Raw genomic sequence first — 16,818 nt, forward strand, 5'->3', positions numbered from 1 at the left:
CTTATCCCTTTTGGGGTTGCGGTGGATGCTGGAGCCTATCTCAGTAATGGTTTTATTTTAATGTTCCGTTCTTTAACTTGGGGGCGGTGTGGCTCGGTGGCTATAGAGCAGGCTTGCCAGCAACTTGAGGGTCCCAAGTTCGGTCCCTGCTTCCGCCATCTGAGTCACTGCCGTTCTGTCCTTGGGCAAGACACTCTACCCACCTGCTCCCAGTGCCTACCTCATTGGTTTAAATCTAAAGTGCTTTCAGTCTATAGAGAAAAGCGCTATGAAAATATGGTTAACTTTCTAAATTTTTAGAAACAACTTTTGCTGTATATAAAGATGCAGTGAGGATGAAGGCTTAAATTATTTGCATATTGACAATTCTGCCTTTAAAAAAATAACACTTTTTAAGTAGTTGTTTATTTTCTTGTTTCCTGCTAGAAATATATTGAATTTAAATTTCAGTCTTCTTAATCATTATTTAGTGTATACATAGCATCTCATTTTGTAAGGCCCATTAAAGTCAAGTGACAGTGATATTCTGACACAACTAGAAATTTATGACACCGTTTCTGTTGATGCCAAGTGCGTGCAGTAAAGAATGAAGGCCATTTATCCTGTATTCTTACGTCTTTCAGGTGGAACGGTTTCCCCAGAGGACAAGCCTTGTTAATGTGTACCGCCCATTACAGGAACTCCATGGACGCCAAGTATTTTCATCCCCTAGCATTGTTCTTCCTTCTAGTAAGTGTCTCAAATAAATATGACCGTTGTATTAGTTACGAATTGGACTTTTTTCATCTTTCCAGGTCACGAATGGTGTTACAACGATCACTGTGGTATACCTTCATCAAAGCCATCTTTTACTGGAAATTAGTGCTGAGTAGTTACAATGCTTAACACCCCCTTTGCACTCCATAGAGTTCAGTCCTTCCAAATGGCACCTTCTGCCCGACTCGCACTGCGATGGCGAGCGCCAATCGCCAGTCAACATCGAGGCCCAAAAGGCCGTGGCGGATGAACACCTCGACGGCTTCACTTTTACAAAGTTTGACGACAAACATGTCATCAAGTACATCACAAACACAGGCCATACAGGTTGGAAAGAGCCTTCTCTACTTGCTTTAGAGTTATGATGAAGATTAGAGGTTCCATACATCCATCCATCCATTTTCTACCGCTTATAGTTAAATATAAATTCATGGCAAGGCAATGAATTCAGTTTTGTCTGAGTTTAGCTGAGTAATAGTTTTATTGTATTCACACTGATCTGTAATGCAGTGACAAAGTAAAGTTTCAGGCCAACATCCACCTGTCGTAAGTGACACGTAGATTTGAGTGTCATCTGCAAAGTTGTGGTAGCTGCGTATTAGCTGGCCTAATGGGATCATGTACAAGTTGATAAATAGTGGCCCGAGAATTGACCTTTGAGAAACCTGACAGGTCATTGCCAGTTTGTCAGATACACAGTTACCAATTGCAACCAAGTACATCCTTGACTCGAGATAGGAAATGAACCGGTTTAGAGCAGTGCCAGTTTTGTAACCTTTATGTAATAAGATATCAACTGTGTAAAAGGCAGAACCAGTCTTTGCCTGGGGGAATCATTTCTCACCTGGATCAGAGCTGTCTCAATGCTGTGTAAAGCCTGATTGAAAAGTAGCTAACGCATTGTTTGACTGGAGAAGATCACTAAACTTTTGGTACACATATTTTTCTAGGGATTTGCCCCAACAATGGCAAGTTTAGTATCTGCAGAATTGTTCAGAACTGTGACTACTATACTCTTCTTTGGAAGGGCCTTAATGACAGCAGTTTTTAATATTTTTGGAAATGTTCAAGTCGAGATGAGCGAATTGTAGTAACAAACTGCTCAGCACAGACTTTGGAAATCTAATGGGTAACTCATCAAGGTGGTATGTTTGTGACGGTACAACGGGAGAAGAAGACGGCAGAGGAACGATGACGTCGTTAGCTGTCAGCGTATTTAATGACAGTTTAGTGTGTGAGTGAGATGTGTATTTAACCAAAGAGATGTAGTGTGACGAAGTGTGAGACTTATCTGAGTATGGTTGCCAGAGGGTGTTGAGGATGCGTGTTGGGATCCAGGCGGAAGTCCAGCAAGGAGCAAGGCGGAATCGAACGTCGGGGAGCAGGCAGATGGTCAAGGGCAGGAGCTTGGTTTCGTGGTCGTTAGGCAGGCGTGAGGTCGATGTCCAGGAAGGCAAGGGAAAATCCACGGGAGGTCCAAGGTGACGAGACACACAACTCGACGACAAGGAAGGATGGCGGGAGGCTGGAAGACGACACAACACAGGAGACAATGAGCACAACAGGGAAGGAGCACAGGGAAATAGTCTGCACATGCAGAGGAGCTAGATACGTGTGGGCTTACTGTACTGGGTACGTGAAGCTACGTTCTCGCGTCGGATCTCAGGCTGCGTCTGCTCTTGAAGGCAGCTCGCTCATCACAGGCAGGTGTGTAGTTTGGTGAGTGTTTGCAGGTGCGAGGAGGCACGCCCGCAGTGGAGAGAGAGCACATGTGGGAGTGGCCCGTGGTGTGCTTGTCCGGACGCCCAGCAGGAGGAGACATAGCAGGAAGAGAGGAAGCAGGAGTGTGACCCATAACAGCACCCCCCCTCTTACGCGAGACTCCCGGCGAGCTTCGGGGTGCCTCGGGGTGAGCTCTGTAAAAGTCCTTGATAAGGGAGGGGTCGGCGATGTAAGAGGCCGGTACCCAGGACCTATCTTCAGGGCCATAGCCCTCCCAGTCCACAAGGTAGACCCAACCCCTCCCCTGTCGCCGAACCTTGAGGATCTCCTTGACGGTCCAGACTTGGTCCCCATCCTCGAGGACTCTAGGAGGGGGAGGAGCGGGGGTGGGGGCGGACAGGGGACTGTTAACAACAGGTTTGATCTGGGAGACATGAAAGACAGGATGAGATCTCATGGAATGTGGAAGATCCAATTGTACAGCAGCAGGGTTGATCTTCGATTTGACCGTATAAGGTCCAACAAAACGTGGTGCAAGTTTCTGGGAGGAAATCGGGAGGTGGAGGTCCTTGGCCCGAAGCAGGACCTGCTGTCCGGGCTGGTAGTCGGGAGCCGGGATGCGCCGCCGGTTGGCATTGCGACACATCCTAACAGACGCCTTCAATAGGGAAGCACGGGCGGACCTCCACACTCTGCGGCATCGTCTCAGGTGTGCCTGGGTGGAAGGAGTTGCCACCTCGATCTCCTGGGAGGGAAACAAGGGAGGTTGAAATCCCAGCCAGCATTCAAATGGAGACATACCCGTAGCTGCGCAGGTCAAGGAGTTGAAAGAGTACTCCACCCATGGAATAAACTTACTCCAGGAGTTAGGCTGTTGCGCAGCCATACAGCGCAGCATGGTCTCCACCCCCTGGTTGGCCCTCTCTGCTTGACCATTGCTTTGGGGGTGGTAGCCGGAAGTCAGACTGACCGTGGCCCCAATCCCCTTGCAAAAATCCTGCCAGACCCGAGAAATGAATTGAGGGCCACGATCAGAGACTATGTCGGAGGGGATCCCGTGGATCCTGACCACATGCTGGACCAGCAGGTCTGTGGTTTCAGCAGAGGATGGAAGCTTGGGCAAAGGAATAAAGTGTGCTGCCTTGGAAAACCTGTCGACGATAGTGAGGATTGTGGTGTTACCTCTAGAAGTGGGAAGTCCCGTGATGAAATCAACAGCAATGTGGGACCAAGGTCGATTGGGGATGGGAAGAGGGTGTAAGAGGCCGGCAGGAGGGCTGTGGCTTGCCTTGTTACGGGCGCAGACGCTGCAGGCGGCGACAAACTCCCGGGTATCCGCCTCCATGGTAGGCCACCAAAAACGGCGTCGGATAAAGCCTAGTGACCTATGGACTCCGGGATGACAGGTAAACACACTAGAATGAGCCCAATCAAGTACCTTGGCCCTTAAAGGTTCTGGGACGAACAGCCTATTAGGGGGTCCGATTCCGGGACCAGGGTCAGAACGTAAGGCCGTCTTGACCAGGCCCTCGATCTCCCAAGTTACCATCCCGATGATGCGGTTAGGGGGAAGGATGGTCTCGGAAGTAGACTTAACGGTAGGTTCCTCTGAGAATATTCGAGAAAGAGCGTCCGCCTTGCCATTGCGTGAACCAGGTCTGTAGGTGAGAGTGTAATCGAATCGACAGAAAAATTGTGCCCAGCGAGCTTGCCTGTCATTCAGTCTTTTAGCGGATCGGATGTGAATGAGGTTGCGATGGTCGGTCAGGACCAGGAACGGATGCTTGGCCCCCTCCAGCCAGTGTCGCCATTCGACCAGCGCCTCGTGGACTGCCAACAGTTCTCGGTTCCCAGCATCGTAGTTTCTCTCAGCTGGAGAGAGACGTCTAGAAAAGAATGCACAAGGGTGCAACACATTACTCCCACTGGAACGCTGGGACAAGACTGCCCCAATCCCGGAGTCAGAAGCGTCCACTTCAACCGTGAACGGCACATCCGGGTCAGGGTGTACGAGAACGGGGGCGGAACTGAAGCTCCTCTTGAGGTTCTGGAACGCCACGTCTGCCTCCTTGTTCCACCTAAATGCAGTGATCGTAGATGTTAGTGCGTGGAGAGGTGCAGCTACCTTACTGAAGTTGAGGATGAATCGACGGTAAAATCCTGCAAAGCCTAGGAATCGCCTCAGTTCCGTACGGGTGTTTGGTTGAGGCCACTCCATAACCGCTTTGACCTTCTTGGGGTCGGCTCTGATGTTACCCTTCTCGATGATGTGGCCAAGGAAGTTTACAGAAGATGAATGGAATTCACATTTCTCTGCCTTGACGAACAAGCGGTTCTCGAGGAGGCGCTGTAGGACCTGTCGGACATGCTGCTGATGCTCCTGCATGTTGTGAGAGAAGACCAGAATATCATCCAGGTACACAACCACAAATTTGTCGAGCATGTCTCTTAAAACGTCGTTAACTAGAGCTTGAAAGACAGCTGGGGCGTTGGTCAGGCCAAAGGGCATGACCCGGTACTCGAAGTGGCCAAGGTGCGTGTTGAAGGCTGTCTTCCACTCATCCCCCTTCCTAATCCGGACAAGATGGTAAGCATTGCGGAGGTCAAGCTTGGTGAAGACAGTTGCAGGAGCAAGAGGTTCAAAGGAGGAGCTCATGAGTGGAAGGGGATACCGGTTCTTGACTGTGATGGCGTTGAGTCTTCGGTAGTCGATACAAGGGCGTAGGGAGCCATCCTTCTTGCCGACAAAGAAGAATCCGGCGGCTACCGGTGACTTGGAGGGAGTGATGATACCTGAAGAGAGTGAGTCCGTAATATAGTTAGACATAGCCTTCTTCTCAGGTATGGACAGGTTGTACAAGCGGCTAGAAGGAAGTACTGCGTCAGGTACGAGATCAATGGCACAGTCGTACGGTCTGTGCGGGGGTAGAGATAGTGCCTGGGCCTTATTGAATACAGCTGCAAGGTCATGGTAAACCGCGGGGACCCCAGACAGGTCAGATGGGGATGACTTAAGTTTGGGGCTCTCCGAGACAGGGGATGCTGCCTTAAGACAGTTAGCATGGCATGCCGTGCTCCAGGATAGGATCTTACCAGAGATCCAGGAAATATGGGGGTCATGCTGGCGAAGCCATGAACGGCCGAGGACAAGAGGAGCGATAGGGGCATTGAGGATTAACAAGCTAATCTGCTCCGTGTGGTTGCCGGACAGGGTTAGTGTGAGCAGTGCTGTACGGTGGGTGATGGGACCCAGGGGATGCCCGTCCAGGGCCTGAGCTGGTAAAGGCTTGTCCAGAGGCAGAAGCTCAATCCCGGCCTGACAGGCAAAATTACGGTCCATAAAACTAACATCTGCTCCTGAGTCCACATACGCTCCCACCTTCAGTCCTCTTGATTCCCAAGACAATGTTGCGGGGAAAAGAATACCAGGGTCACAGTGGCTCCGGGTAAAGGTGGTGTGGCTCACAAGTACTCCCCTTACTTGTGAGCCTGGTCTTTTGGTCGTGTGGGGCAGGTCACGATCATGTGACCCGCACAACCACAGTAGAGGCAGAGGCGCTGACGGAACCTCCTTTCCCGTTCCTCCGTGGCCAGTCGAGTCCTGCCCAACTGCATGGGTTCCATCCCGCTGGTTGGTGCAGGGAGAAACCCAGACTGGTCCACCAAGTGGGCGCCTTCAACCCCACCTCTGGCCGCGCTAGGAGAGTAAGAAACGGTACGGTTCCCCCACACCGGCCTTCTGGTCCTCTCCTGGACTGAAAGTCTTCGTTCAGCCGCTCGTTCCTTGAGTCTCTTGTCCATCAGTAGGGCCAGCTGAATGAGGTCCTGGTAGGAGGCAGGTTGGTCCCGCAACAATCCGTCCTTGATCTCGTCGGAGAGGCCTCGACGGTAGGCGCTCAACAAGGCCTTGTTATCCCACCCGCTGTCTGCGGCCAGGGTGCGGAACTCAAGAGTGTAATCTGCCACAGAACGAGAACTTTGCTGAAGGGAGTGTAGACGTGAGGCGGCGTCTCCTCCATCGGAGGGATGGTCAAAAACTGCCCTAAACTCCGTGCGAAAAGCATCATAATTAATGCTGAGGCCAAGGTTGTGGTCCACAGCTGCTGTGGCCCACTGGAGAGCCCTTCCGGTCAATAAAGAAAAAATAAAGGCAATCTTGGCCCCGTCAGAGGTGTACCGGGAGGGCTGATGACGAAATACCATATCACACTGGACCAGGAAACCACGACATAACTCAAAATCCCCTTCGAAAGCCTTAGGGCTAGCGATCTTCGGCTCGCAGGAAGACGGGGGCTGTGTGGGGGCTGCCGCGGCGGGGGCGGCTAGTACGCGCTCCGGGGGAGCGGCAGAGCTTGGGGAGATCAAGTCCAGTCGAGCCAACATGCTAGCAAAAGCAGCATCCAGCTTATTCTCAAGAACACAAAAGCGCTCTTGGTGCTGCTGGAGTGCAGTGTGCATGGCTGCGACACTTGGTACCGGGGAGCCTCGGGAGGGGAGCGGGGTACGTGCCGCGTCTTTGCCGTCTGGTTCTGACATGGCGAGAACGTACTGTGACGGTACAACGGGAGAAGAAGACGGCAGAGGAACGATGACGTCGTTAGCTGTCAGCGTATTTAATGACAGTTTAGTGTGTGAGTGAGATGTGTATTTAACCAAAGAGATGTAGTGTGACGAAGTGTGAGACTTATCTGAGTATGGTTGCCAGAGGGTGTTGAGGATGCGTGTTGGGATCCAGGCGGAAGTCCAGCAAGGAGCAAGGCGGAATCGAACGTCGGGGAGCAGGCAGATGGTCAAGGGCAGGAGCTTGGTTTCGTGGTCGTTAGGCAGGCGTGAGGTCGATGTCCAGGAAGGCAAGGGAAAATCCACGGGAGGTCCAAGGTGACGAGACACACAACTCGACGACAAGGAAGGATGGCGGGAGGCTGGAAGACGACACAACACAGGAGACAATGAGCACAACAGGGAAGGAGCACAGGGAAATAGTCTGCACATGCAGAGGAGCTAGATACGTGTGGGCTTACTGTACTGGGTACGTGAAGCTACGTTCTCGCGTCGGATCTCAGGCTGCGTCTGCTCTTGAAGGCAGCTCGCTCATCACAGGCAGGTGTGTAGTTTGGTGAGTGTTTGCAGGTGCGAGGAGGCACGCCCGCAGTGGAGAGAGAGCACATGTGGGAGTGGCCCGTGGTGTGCTTGTCCGGACGCCCAGCAGGAGGAGACATAGCAGGAAGAGAGGAAGCAGGAGTGTGACCCATAACAATGTTAATGGATTGCAGATGATCTTCTTGACTTTTTAGTCATGACAAAGGTGAATTGCGTTAGCTTTATGTGTCTAGATCAGGGGCGCTCACACTTTTTCTGCAGGCGAGCTACTTTTCAATTGACCAAGTCGAGGAGATCTACCTCATTACTATTTATAATTTGTATTTATTTATTTATGAAAGAGACATTTTTATTAACAAGTTAATGGTGTTTAATGATAATACAAGCATGTTTAACACACATAGATTCCTTTCTTTCATGAAGACAAGAATATAAGTTGGTGTATTTGATTCTGATGACTTGCATTGATTGGAATTAGACAGTGGTGCTGATAACGTCCGCATTTTCAAATGAAGGAAAAAAAAAAGTCCTTCTTTCTGTCCAATACCACATGAAAGTGGTGGGATTTGGCATCTCATTTGTCCAACTTGCATACTCGTTTTTAAACACTTTGTTATGAGAGTATCATATGTGTGTGGCCCTTTAATGTCTGGCAGCAGGTGAGTGACGTCAGTGAGTGTGCGGGTGGGCAAGCAAGTGAGAAAGCGGTCGCTGAGGGCGGGGGAGAAATACATTGGCATCAAACTCCGTAGCTTGCTAGCTTGTGCACGCTAGCTTTCTGAGACTCTTATTTTGTTAGGACAGGCAGGATGAAACAGGTCTTTTATGGTGAAGACAGGAACTGTGCTGTCGGTCTTTAGAGTTTTGACAGTAGGTACGGAGTCTCTAGAAATAAAAAGTGTTTCTCTGCGTCCGCCCTGTTAGTGATTTTTTTCTTAAATATGAGCTCGCAGCAGCCAGCGTCATCTCACAAGATCCTCGGGTGCCGAGAATGTCAAACAACTGACGAAAGTGAAGTCTTGGTATGATTGATGATTGCTCATTTTTATGTCTATTTTTTAATGCCTGGCTTGAGATCGACTGACACACCCTCCGAGATCGACCAGTCGATCGCGATCGACGTAATGGGCACCCCTGGTCTAGATGGTTGCAGAGTATCTACTTTTTTTCTGTGAATTCTTACATTTTTGATGCCTGAAACTTAAAAGGGGAACTGCACTTTAATTTTTTGGAAATTTTGCCCATCGTTCACAATCATAATGAAAGACATGGCGTTGGATGGATTTTTAAAAAATGCATTCTTTCTTTTGAATAAACGTAAATAAAAGTTTTTTTTTACACCGGAGCCAGTGGAAGGTCCTCAATTTTGCCCAAAAATATCCAATAATATAACCATTCAAAAACTCCCAACGATTTATATTTCGTGATTTGAATATTAACAAAGGATTAGTGGTATTGTTATTATAAGCGCTAACACAAACAAACTATTTATAGCGACGCCAAGATCGCGAGCTAGTGTGTAATTTCGACATGATCGACTGGTGAGGTAGTTCTTTGCTTCCTTGCTCACTGTAAGTTTATTGTAGATCATAAATCACATCGCTCTTCTGAATAAAAGAAGGCTGAGGACGTATTCTGACAAGTTGGTACAGTTTGACAGCCAATTTAAACTTGTAATGGTGAGAACGACACAAAAACACGCTTGGGTCCACACCCCTTTTCCTCGCGAGGACTATGATTCATTCTTATTTGAAATGGGAATATATGCACACCCTAGCACTCAGCATCCTAATGACTGCAGGCCTAGTAAAGTAAGTGATATTTGATTATGTTTGTTAGCTCTCATGAAGTCTGCAGTGAGCAGTATTTAGTGATGCTGTTGAAAAATAAGTGAACGTTATGATGCGTTTTTACTTACAGTATGTTTATAAAACCTTAATGGAGGTGTTTGGATGTTTTTTTCCAGGGCTTTATAGGCAGAATAGAGCGGCTCTCATGGGCTGTAAGCAGACTTTTGATCGCTTTTATTTAATATTTAGAATGCATGAAAAAAAAACATCCATCGTCATGTCTTTCATAATAATTGTGAACGATAGGCAAGATAAAATAAAAAAGGGCATTTTCCCTTTAAGAACACTGCCTTTCTCTATGCTTCTCACAGAGGTTAAGAATTGCAGTGGTGTTGGACTACAAGTCTGTAATGGTTAGAGTGCTGCTGCTCACTGCTCCCCTCACATCCCGGGGGTCATCAAGGGTGATGGATTAAATGCAGAGAATAATTTTGCCACTACTAATGTGTGTGTGACAATCATGGATACTTTAATTTTAACTTTAACTTTAATATTTCGGTTACCTTATTGAGCTGCATTAGAGGGGCGAAATCTTGAGGTTACGTAACATATTTTTTTATGTGATGTGCCTAAACACCTTGAAGTTACGGTGGGTGTTTAGCCTTTACTGTAAACAAAAATTCTGTAAAAAAACGGTCATATGGCTGCCAAACGAAAACCATAAAATTAAAGTAAAACATTGTAAACCAAATAATGATCAAAAACATTATATTTACAGAAATTTTCATGAAACGTTTTGCGGAAAAATATTGTAATTTTACAGATTTTTACTAAATTATTTATATCAACCACCTTTAATAAAGTGAAAATGCAAACAGTTCTGCAGAAGGATACCTTTATTCTACAAATTATTACGATCAACCACCTTTAATGAAGTGACAAGTGGCAGTTCCACAGAAAAATACCATTATTTTACAGATTTTTTCTGAATTGTTAAGATCAGGGGTCGCAAACTCAATTTATTTAGGGGCCACTGGATGCACAAACTTGGTGCAAAGTGGATTCCCCTTCTTGCAATGGCTATTCCGCCGTAGCAACATACTTGTCAATCCTCCCGATTTTACCGAGAGACTCCCGGTGACCCTCCCGAAGGCCTGTCCCGATGTTTGCCCGGACAAGTATATTATGGTCGTGCTGTGACAGCCCTGCCTTTATCGTCCTCAACAACCTTTCGACGCGTTCGCTCATTCACCATGCAAACAGCGTGCCGCCTTAGACACATGTTGTATAAAGCTTGGACAGACATTCAGTAGTGACTGCAAGACATACTTGGTCAACAGCCATAAAGGTCACACTGAGGGTGGCTGTACAAACAAATTTAAGAATGTTACAAATATGCGCCACACTGTAAGCCCACATCAAACAAGAATGACAAACACATCTCGGGAGAACATCTTCACCGTAACACAACATAAACACAACAGAACCAATACCCAGAATCCCATGCAGCCCTAACTCTTCCGGGCTACACCCCCACTACCACCCAACCCCCATTATCTGTTTATTTACAGATAATGTCTTAATTTCTACATTTTTAGAACCTATTTAAAAAAATAGAAAAATTACAGTAGAAATTTAGAGTAAATTAACCATAAAAATAAGATTTTTTTTTTTTTTTACAGTCCAGGCATATCCAGTCACTCCAGTTTTTTGTTCACATTTTGGAGTTTCATAGCAGCGTCACTGACTTATGTATTTGGCACACAAATCATCACACATACAACAGGTGCATGTTTTGGCACATATGCGGAGTCACTGACTTATGTATTTGGCACGAAAATCATCACACAAACAACAGGTGCATGTTTTGGCACATTTACGGAGGTTCCGGAGTAAAAAGATTGAACTTCCACACAAATACAATCCCTGCAATTGTCCGACTGTGTATTTGTGTCTACTTTCTTACCTTTTAGTAAAGTGTGTCTTAAACGAGGGGGCGGTGGAGGTGTCCGGAGGCGCCCTGGGTTACGTCTACTCTACTCTACAGTTCCACTTCCACTGGGGTTCCCTATCGCAAGACTCTAAGGGGTCAGAGCACACAGTGGATTCCAAAAGATTGCCAATGGAGGTATTGGAATCCCTCCAAATGAATGTTGCTGTCTTATTCTCCAAGGTTTTACTAACTATGATGAACTGTTTATTTTAGGTGCACGTCGTGAACAAGAGGAAGGATTTAACCTTGGAAGATGCAGTAAATACCCCAAATGGCCTCGCAGTGTTGGGATTCTTTATTGAGGTAATAATAGTGTGAGTATTAGGACATTTTAACACTAAGCTCCTGGGTAAATCAGGACCCTTAGCAGGATTTGATTTGATTTTTAAAATGAAATACTATATTGCTTGTTGTCTCAAGGAAATAGTCTGGTATTCAGACTGTTACTCACCGCTGTTTTGTCCACACGTGCATGCAGGGAGAGCGTGCATACTCATAAATGCAGTCCAAGAGAAGCATACTGCAAAAGACAAGTTGAAACCCTGTCCACTGATGTCATCTTAGAACAGAATGTAGCGCCACAGAACATGTGACCAGATTGGCATGGAGGTGGAATTGCAGAAATCTGCCATTTTTTTTTTAAGCATACTGTTGGAGATGTCATTCCAGATATACAGTATAAAAAAAAATGTTTACATATTTTTGACAGCCAGTAATTATTGGAAGTATGCAGAAATGTAGCACTTTCAAGCCTGTCTTAATTTTTTTGGGTGTGACATTTAAAGAAAATGGTATAGTAGTGTAATATATAGTAACTGCACTTTTTAGCTCCTGTTGGATAATAATGAGTTCTGTCAAATTATATATATTTTTTAATTTGATGAATCACACTTTTGAATGTTACTGTTAAATGACTTGCTTGCATACTTTAAAATTACCTGAAAAAAGACCCCAATATTTTTACACAAATGCAATTTTATTGTCAGACTGTCATACAGGAACACTTGCTAAATCTTTGACTTGAATGTATGCCATTTATTTTTCGCAAAACCTGGTAGCCTTTTTATCTAGAGTCCTGAAGCAAAGTTTGTCAGCAGGCACACTAATCAAAGTTTTGCTTTCATCTTTGCACATATGCATTGACCTGTTCACTGACTGTATAGCAACCCATCTGTGGTTAAGGTAAAGTAGCATGTGCGCTTAAAATAAATTGCGTGATCAATCTGGATTTATACATGTTTAATGCAATGAATTTGAGTAATTAATCGCATTACATTTGACAGCCTTAATAATAATACCATACAATAATATGTTACTTTAATTTATGAATTTTAATAATCACATAACTTCCTTCTACAGTACATTAAAGTATTTTGTACAGTATTTTGTTACACTAAATTTTACAGTATTTGGAAAACAAAGTTAACTCCAGAATTTATATTTGAATAATAATTTGGGGTTCGACCATTTTTATTTGGTGAATCGACATTTTCATGCATTTCTAACTTTCTAATTTTAGAATTGGTTACAGTAGATTCCCCTATCTGAGCAAACATCCCTTATAAAAGGGGCGCTACTCTGATCATTTCAGGGGCTGTTAAACTGAATTTGAATCGTAGTGGGGCACTACATTAAATTTGTTTTGATAGGATCCTTCTAAAAAATTTCAAGGTTGGGTACATGGGAAATTTGCATTCTTTTTCTCTTGGTCGAGACTCTTGGATTGGTGACGACATCCCCCTAGAGTGCCTATTCTGTTGCAGTTTTTTAGGTGTCTTTTACTCTTCAGGTGTTCAAGAATATTAAACAATTGTATGAAGTTAAATATTTTCCACTGGGAATAATGCAGTAGTGTCATCTGCAAATGTTATCTGCAAATAGTATTAGCTTTAGTTCCTTTGTGATTTTACAGGCTTTTTTTATACAGGTTGAATCATTTTGGTCTTAGAACTGAACCTTGGGGTACACAACAGCCCCGTTTAAACTTCACTAAAAGTCTGATTTATTCTGCCCTCAGTGACAAAGATCAGATTTTTTTGCATGTCGAAATACTCCAAAGTGCTTCAAATCTGATCTTTTGGCATCAGATTCAGGCCACATTTTCAAATGTGACTTCAGTCTAAATGCAATGCGGCCCGTATCTGACTTTTTCGTCATTCGTGTGCACGGGGAGAGATGCAGCCCGCCAGCGGAAATGGACACTTAATCACAACATTTCGGTGACCAAAGTCTTTTTTTGACGGGCAAATTTTCGGTGCATCACTGTAGTCAATAATGTACAAATAATACATATTTTGATTCCCTGCGATGAGGTCGCGACTTGTCTAGGGTGTACCCCGCCTTCCGCCTGAATGCAGCTGAGATAGGCTCCAGCAACCCCCCGCTGCCCTTGAACGGGACAAGTGGTACGAAATGCATGGATGGATGGATGGATAATTTGATTCCGAAGAAATAGCAATTGTCGAAGGGCTATAATTGAGGCTGTGGCGTGTTTGCTAAAATGTGAGTTGAAAAATAAAGCGTTGATCCCCGCTGAAGTTCATTCCTCCTCTACTTAACAGTCATAAAAAGATTAGAACCCTACCAAAAATGTTACACTGTATATATTCATTCATACATTATATTACTTTAATTTATTTCCATTTTTTATGGTGTGGCTACCGTACCTATGAAGGCCACACCAAATATATGGTGTGGCCATATTTTTTAAAAATGTTGTAGTAGTATAGGGACTTATTTGTTAATTTATAGAAGTCTGTCAACTTCCATTATTTTCACTTTATCGAACTGAGCATGCTAGGAACGTCAAGGCCACATTAGGGCCACCTTGGGCCCTCTGCGCGTTTATACTGGAGTATATTGAAGATCACGTTTTACTGTGTAAACAGTCAGCTGGAAAAAATCTGACTTAGAGTCGATTTGGACCACATTGGCCTGCAGTGTTGACGTAGTCCACAAAATATATCCAAGCACTGTGATGTGTGATCGTAGTGACTGTAATAATTATTGCGGCATCTCCCTGCTCAGCATCGTGGGGGAAGTCTTCTCTCGTGTTGCCCTTGCTAGACTCCACCTCCTTGCAAAACAAATCTACCCTGAGTCAAAATGTGGCTTTAGGGCAGAAAGATCCACAGTGGACATGATTTTCATCATTTGGCACCTGCAGGAGAGGTGCCTGGAAGACCCTTGTATCTCGCCTTTGTCGATCTCAAAAAAGATGTTCGACCTTGTCAGCAGAGATGGTCTCTTCAAGCTGCTTGCAAAGATTGGCTGCCCACCAAAGCTCCTAGCGTCATAAGATCATTCCACAAAAACACACAGGGTTTCGTCTGATGGGAAGGAGAAACATCAGCGATACAAAGGGCTGCGTTCGTGCACCAACCCTCTTTGAAATGTTCTTCCCCCTCGTTCTGTGTGCTGCTTTCGGCACATGTTCTGAAGGTGTCTTCCTACACACACCTCGCCCCATTGCCCTCCAAGACTAAGGTGACCAGTGTCCTCCTGAGGGAAATGCTTTTTGCTGATGATGCAGCTCTACCATCCCACACCAAGGGCTTCAGAGGCTAATGGACAGGATTTCAACTGCCTGTAAAGAGTTTTGTCTCACCATCAGCATTAAGAAGACCAATGTAATGGGCCAAGATACTGTAACCCCACTTTCCATCTACATCAACAATCAGACTCTGGAATGTGTCAACATCTTTATCAATCAATCAATCAATGTTTACTTATATAGCCCTAAATCACTAGTGTCTCAAAGGGCTGCACAAACCACTACGACATCCTCGGTATGCCCACATAAGGGCAAGGAAAACTCACACCCAGTGGGACGTCGGTGACAATGATGACTATGAGAACCTTGGAGAGGAGGAAAGCAATGGATGTCGAGCGGGTCTAACATGATACTGTGAAAGTTCAATCCATAATGGATCCAACACAGTCGCAAGAGTCCAGTCCAAAGCGGATCCAACACAGCAGCGAGAGTCCCGTTCACAGCGGAGCCAGCAGGAAAACATCCCAAGCGGAGGCGGATCAGCAGCGCAGAGATGTCCCCAGCCGATACACAGGCGAGCAGTACATGGCCACCGGATCGGACCGGAACCCCTCCACTAGGGAGAGTGGGACATAGGAGAAAAAGAAAAGAAACGGCAGATCAACTGGTCTAAAAAGGGAGTCTATTTAAAGGCTACAGTATACAAATGAGTTTTAAGGTGAGACTTAAATGCTTCTACTGAGGTGGCATCTCGAACTTTTACCGGGAGGGCATTTCAGAGTACTGGAGCCCGAAATGAAAACGCTCTATAGCCCGCAGACTTTTTTTGGGCTTTAGGAATCACTAATAAGCCAGAGTCCTTTGAACGCAGATTTCTTTCCGGGACATATGGTACAATACAATCAGCAAGATAGGATGGAGCTAGGCTGTGTAGTATTTTATACGTAAGTAGTAAAACCTTAAAGTCACATCTTAAGTGCACAGGAAGCCAGTGCAGGTGAGCCAGTACAGGCGTAATGTGATCAAACTTTCTTGTTCTTGTCAAAAGTCTAGCAGCCGCATTTTGTACCAACTGTAATCTTTTAATGCTAGACATGGGGAGACCGGAAAATAATACGTTACAGTAATCGAGACGAGACGTAACAAATGCATGGATAATGATCTCAGCGTCTTTAGTGGACAGAATGGAGCGAATTTTAGCGATATTACGGAGATGAAAGAAGGCCGTTTTAGTAACGCTTTTAATGTGTGACTCAAAGGAGAGAGTTGGGTCGAAGATAACTTTACATACCTTGGATCCGCAATCTCCAGCGACTTGTCACTCGACACAGAACTTGCCACCCGTCCTGCGAGAGCCGCCACAGAGATGGCCAGGCTGTCCAAAAGAGTACGGTCGAACAACCAGCTATCCACGCCCACTAAACTCCAGGTCTACCACGCCAGCGTCATTACTACACTGATGTATGGCATCAAGGCCTGGACCACCTACAGCAGACATGAGAAACAACTAAACAGCTTCCACCTGCACTGTCTTCGCCGCATCCTGGGGATCTCATGGCAGGACAAAAAGTTCCCAACATGGAAATCCTGGAACGTGCTCACTCCACCAGCCGGTTCACCATGCTCAGCCAGCACCGCCTCAGATGGCTTGGCCATGTCCACAGGATGGATCCCAGCTGGCTCCCCAGAGCTGTCCTTTACAGCAAATTGTCAGCAGACTGTGTTTCAAGAACTTTTGCAAATGTGACATGAAACAGGCAGGCATTGGCCACAACAATTGGGAGGAAACTACAAAAGACCGCCACGTTTGGAGGGAGACTGTTGCCACAGGAATCCGCCATGCCGAGGAGAAGCACATCTCCTTGTTGCAGACGAGGAGACAAAAGTGGAAACTGCGTGACGCAGCACCCGCTCCTGTGTCAGAACCCTCCCCATACATCGGTGCCAACTGCACCAGAGACTGT

The 16,818-nt window shown here is 46.0% G+C and overlaps 1 protein-coding gene across 3 annotated transcripts in view; it reads left to right on the top strand.

The window, feature by feature from the left end:
• LOC133558193 (carbonic anhydrase 4-like) overlaps positions 1-16,818 on the top strand; it is a 46,596-nt gene that overhangs the window by 20,615 nt on the left and 9,163 nt on the right. For all 3 annotated transcript variants that reach the window (XM_061909392.1, XM_061909393.1, XM_061909394.1), the window contains 5 exons: positions 624-729; positions 795-824; positions 907-1,083; positions 11,342-11,496; positions 11,575-11,664. In XM_061909392.1, the coding sequence (XP_061765376.1) occupies positions 624-729; positions 795-824; positions 907-1,083; positions 11,342-11,496; positions 11,575-11,664 (558 nt within the window). The remainder of the gene's footprint in view (positions 1-623; positions 730-794; positions 825-906; positions 1,084-11,341; positions 11,497-11,574; positions 11,665-16,818) is intronic.

Source organism: Nerophis ophidion, linkage group LG08, assembly GCF_033978795.1.
Source record: "Nerophis ophidion isolate RoL-2023_Sa linkage group LG08, RoL_Noph_v1.0, whole genome shotgun sequence".
Taxonomy (NCBI): Eukaryota; Metazoa; Chordata; class Actinopteri; order Syngnathiformes; family Syngnathidae; genus Nerophis; species Nerophis ophidion.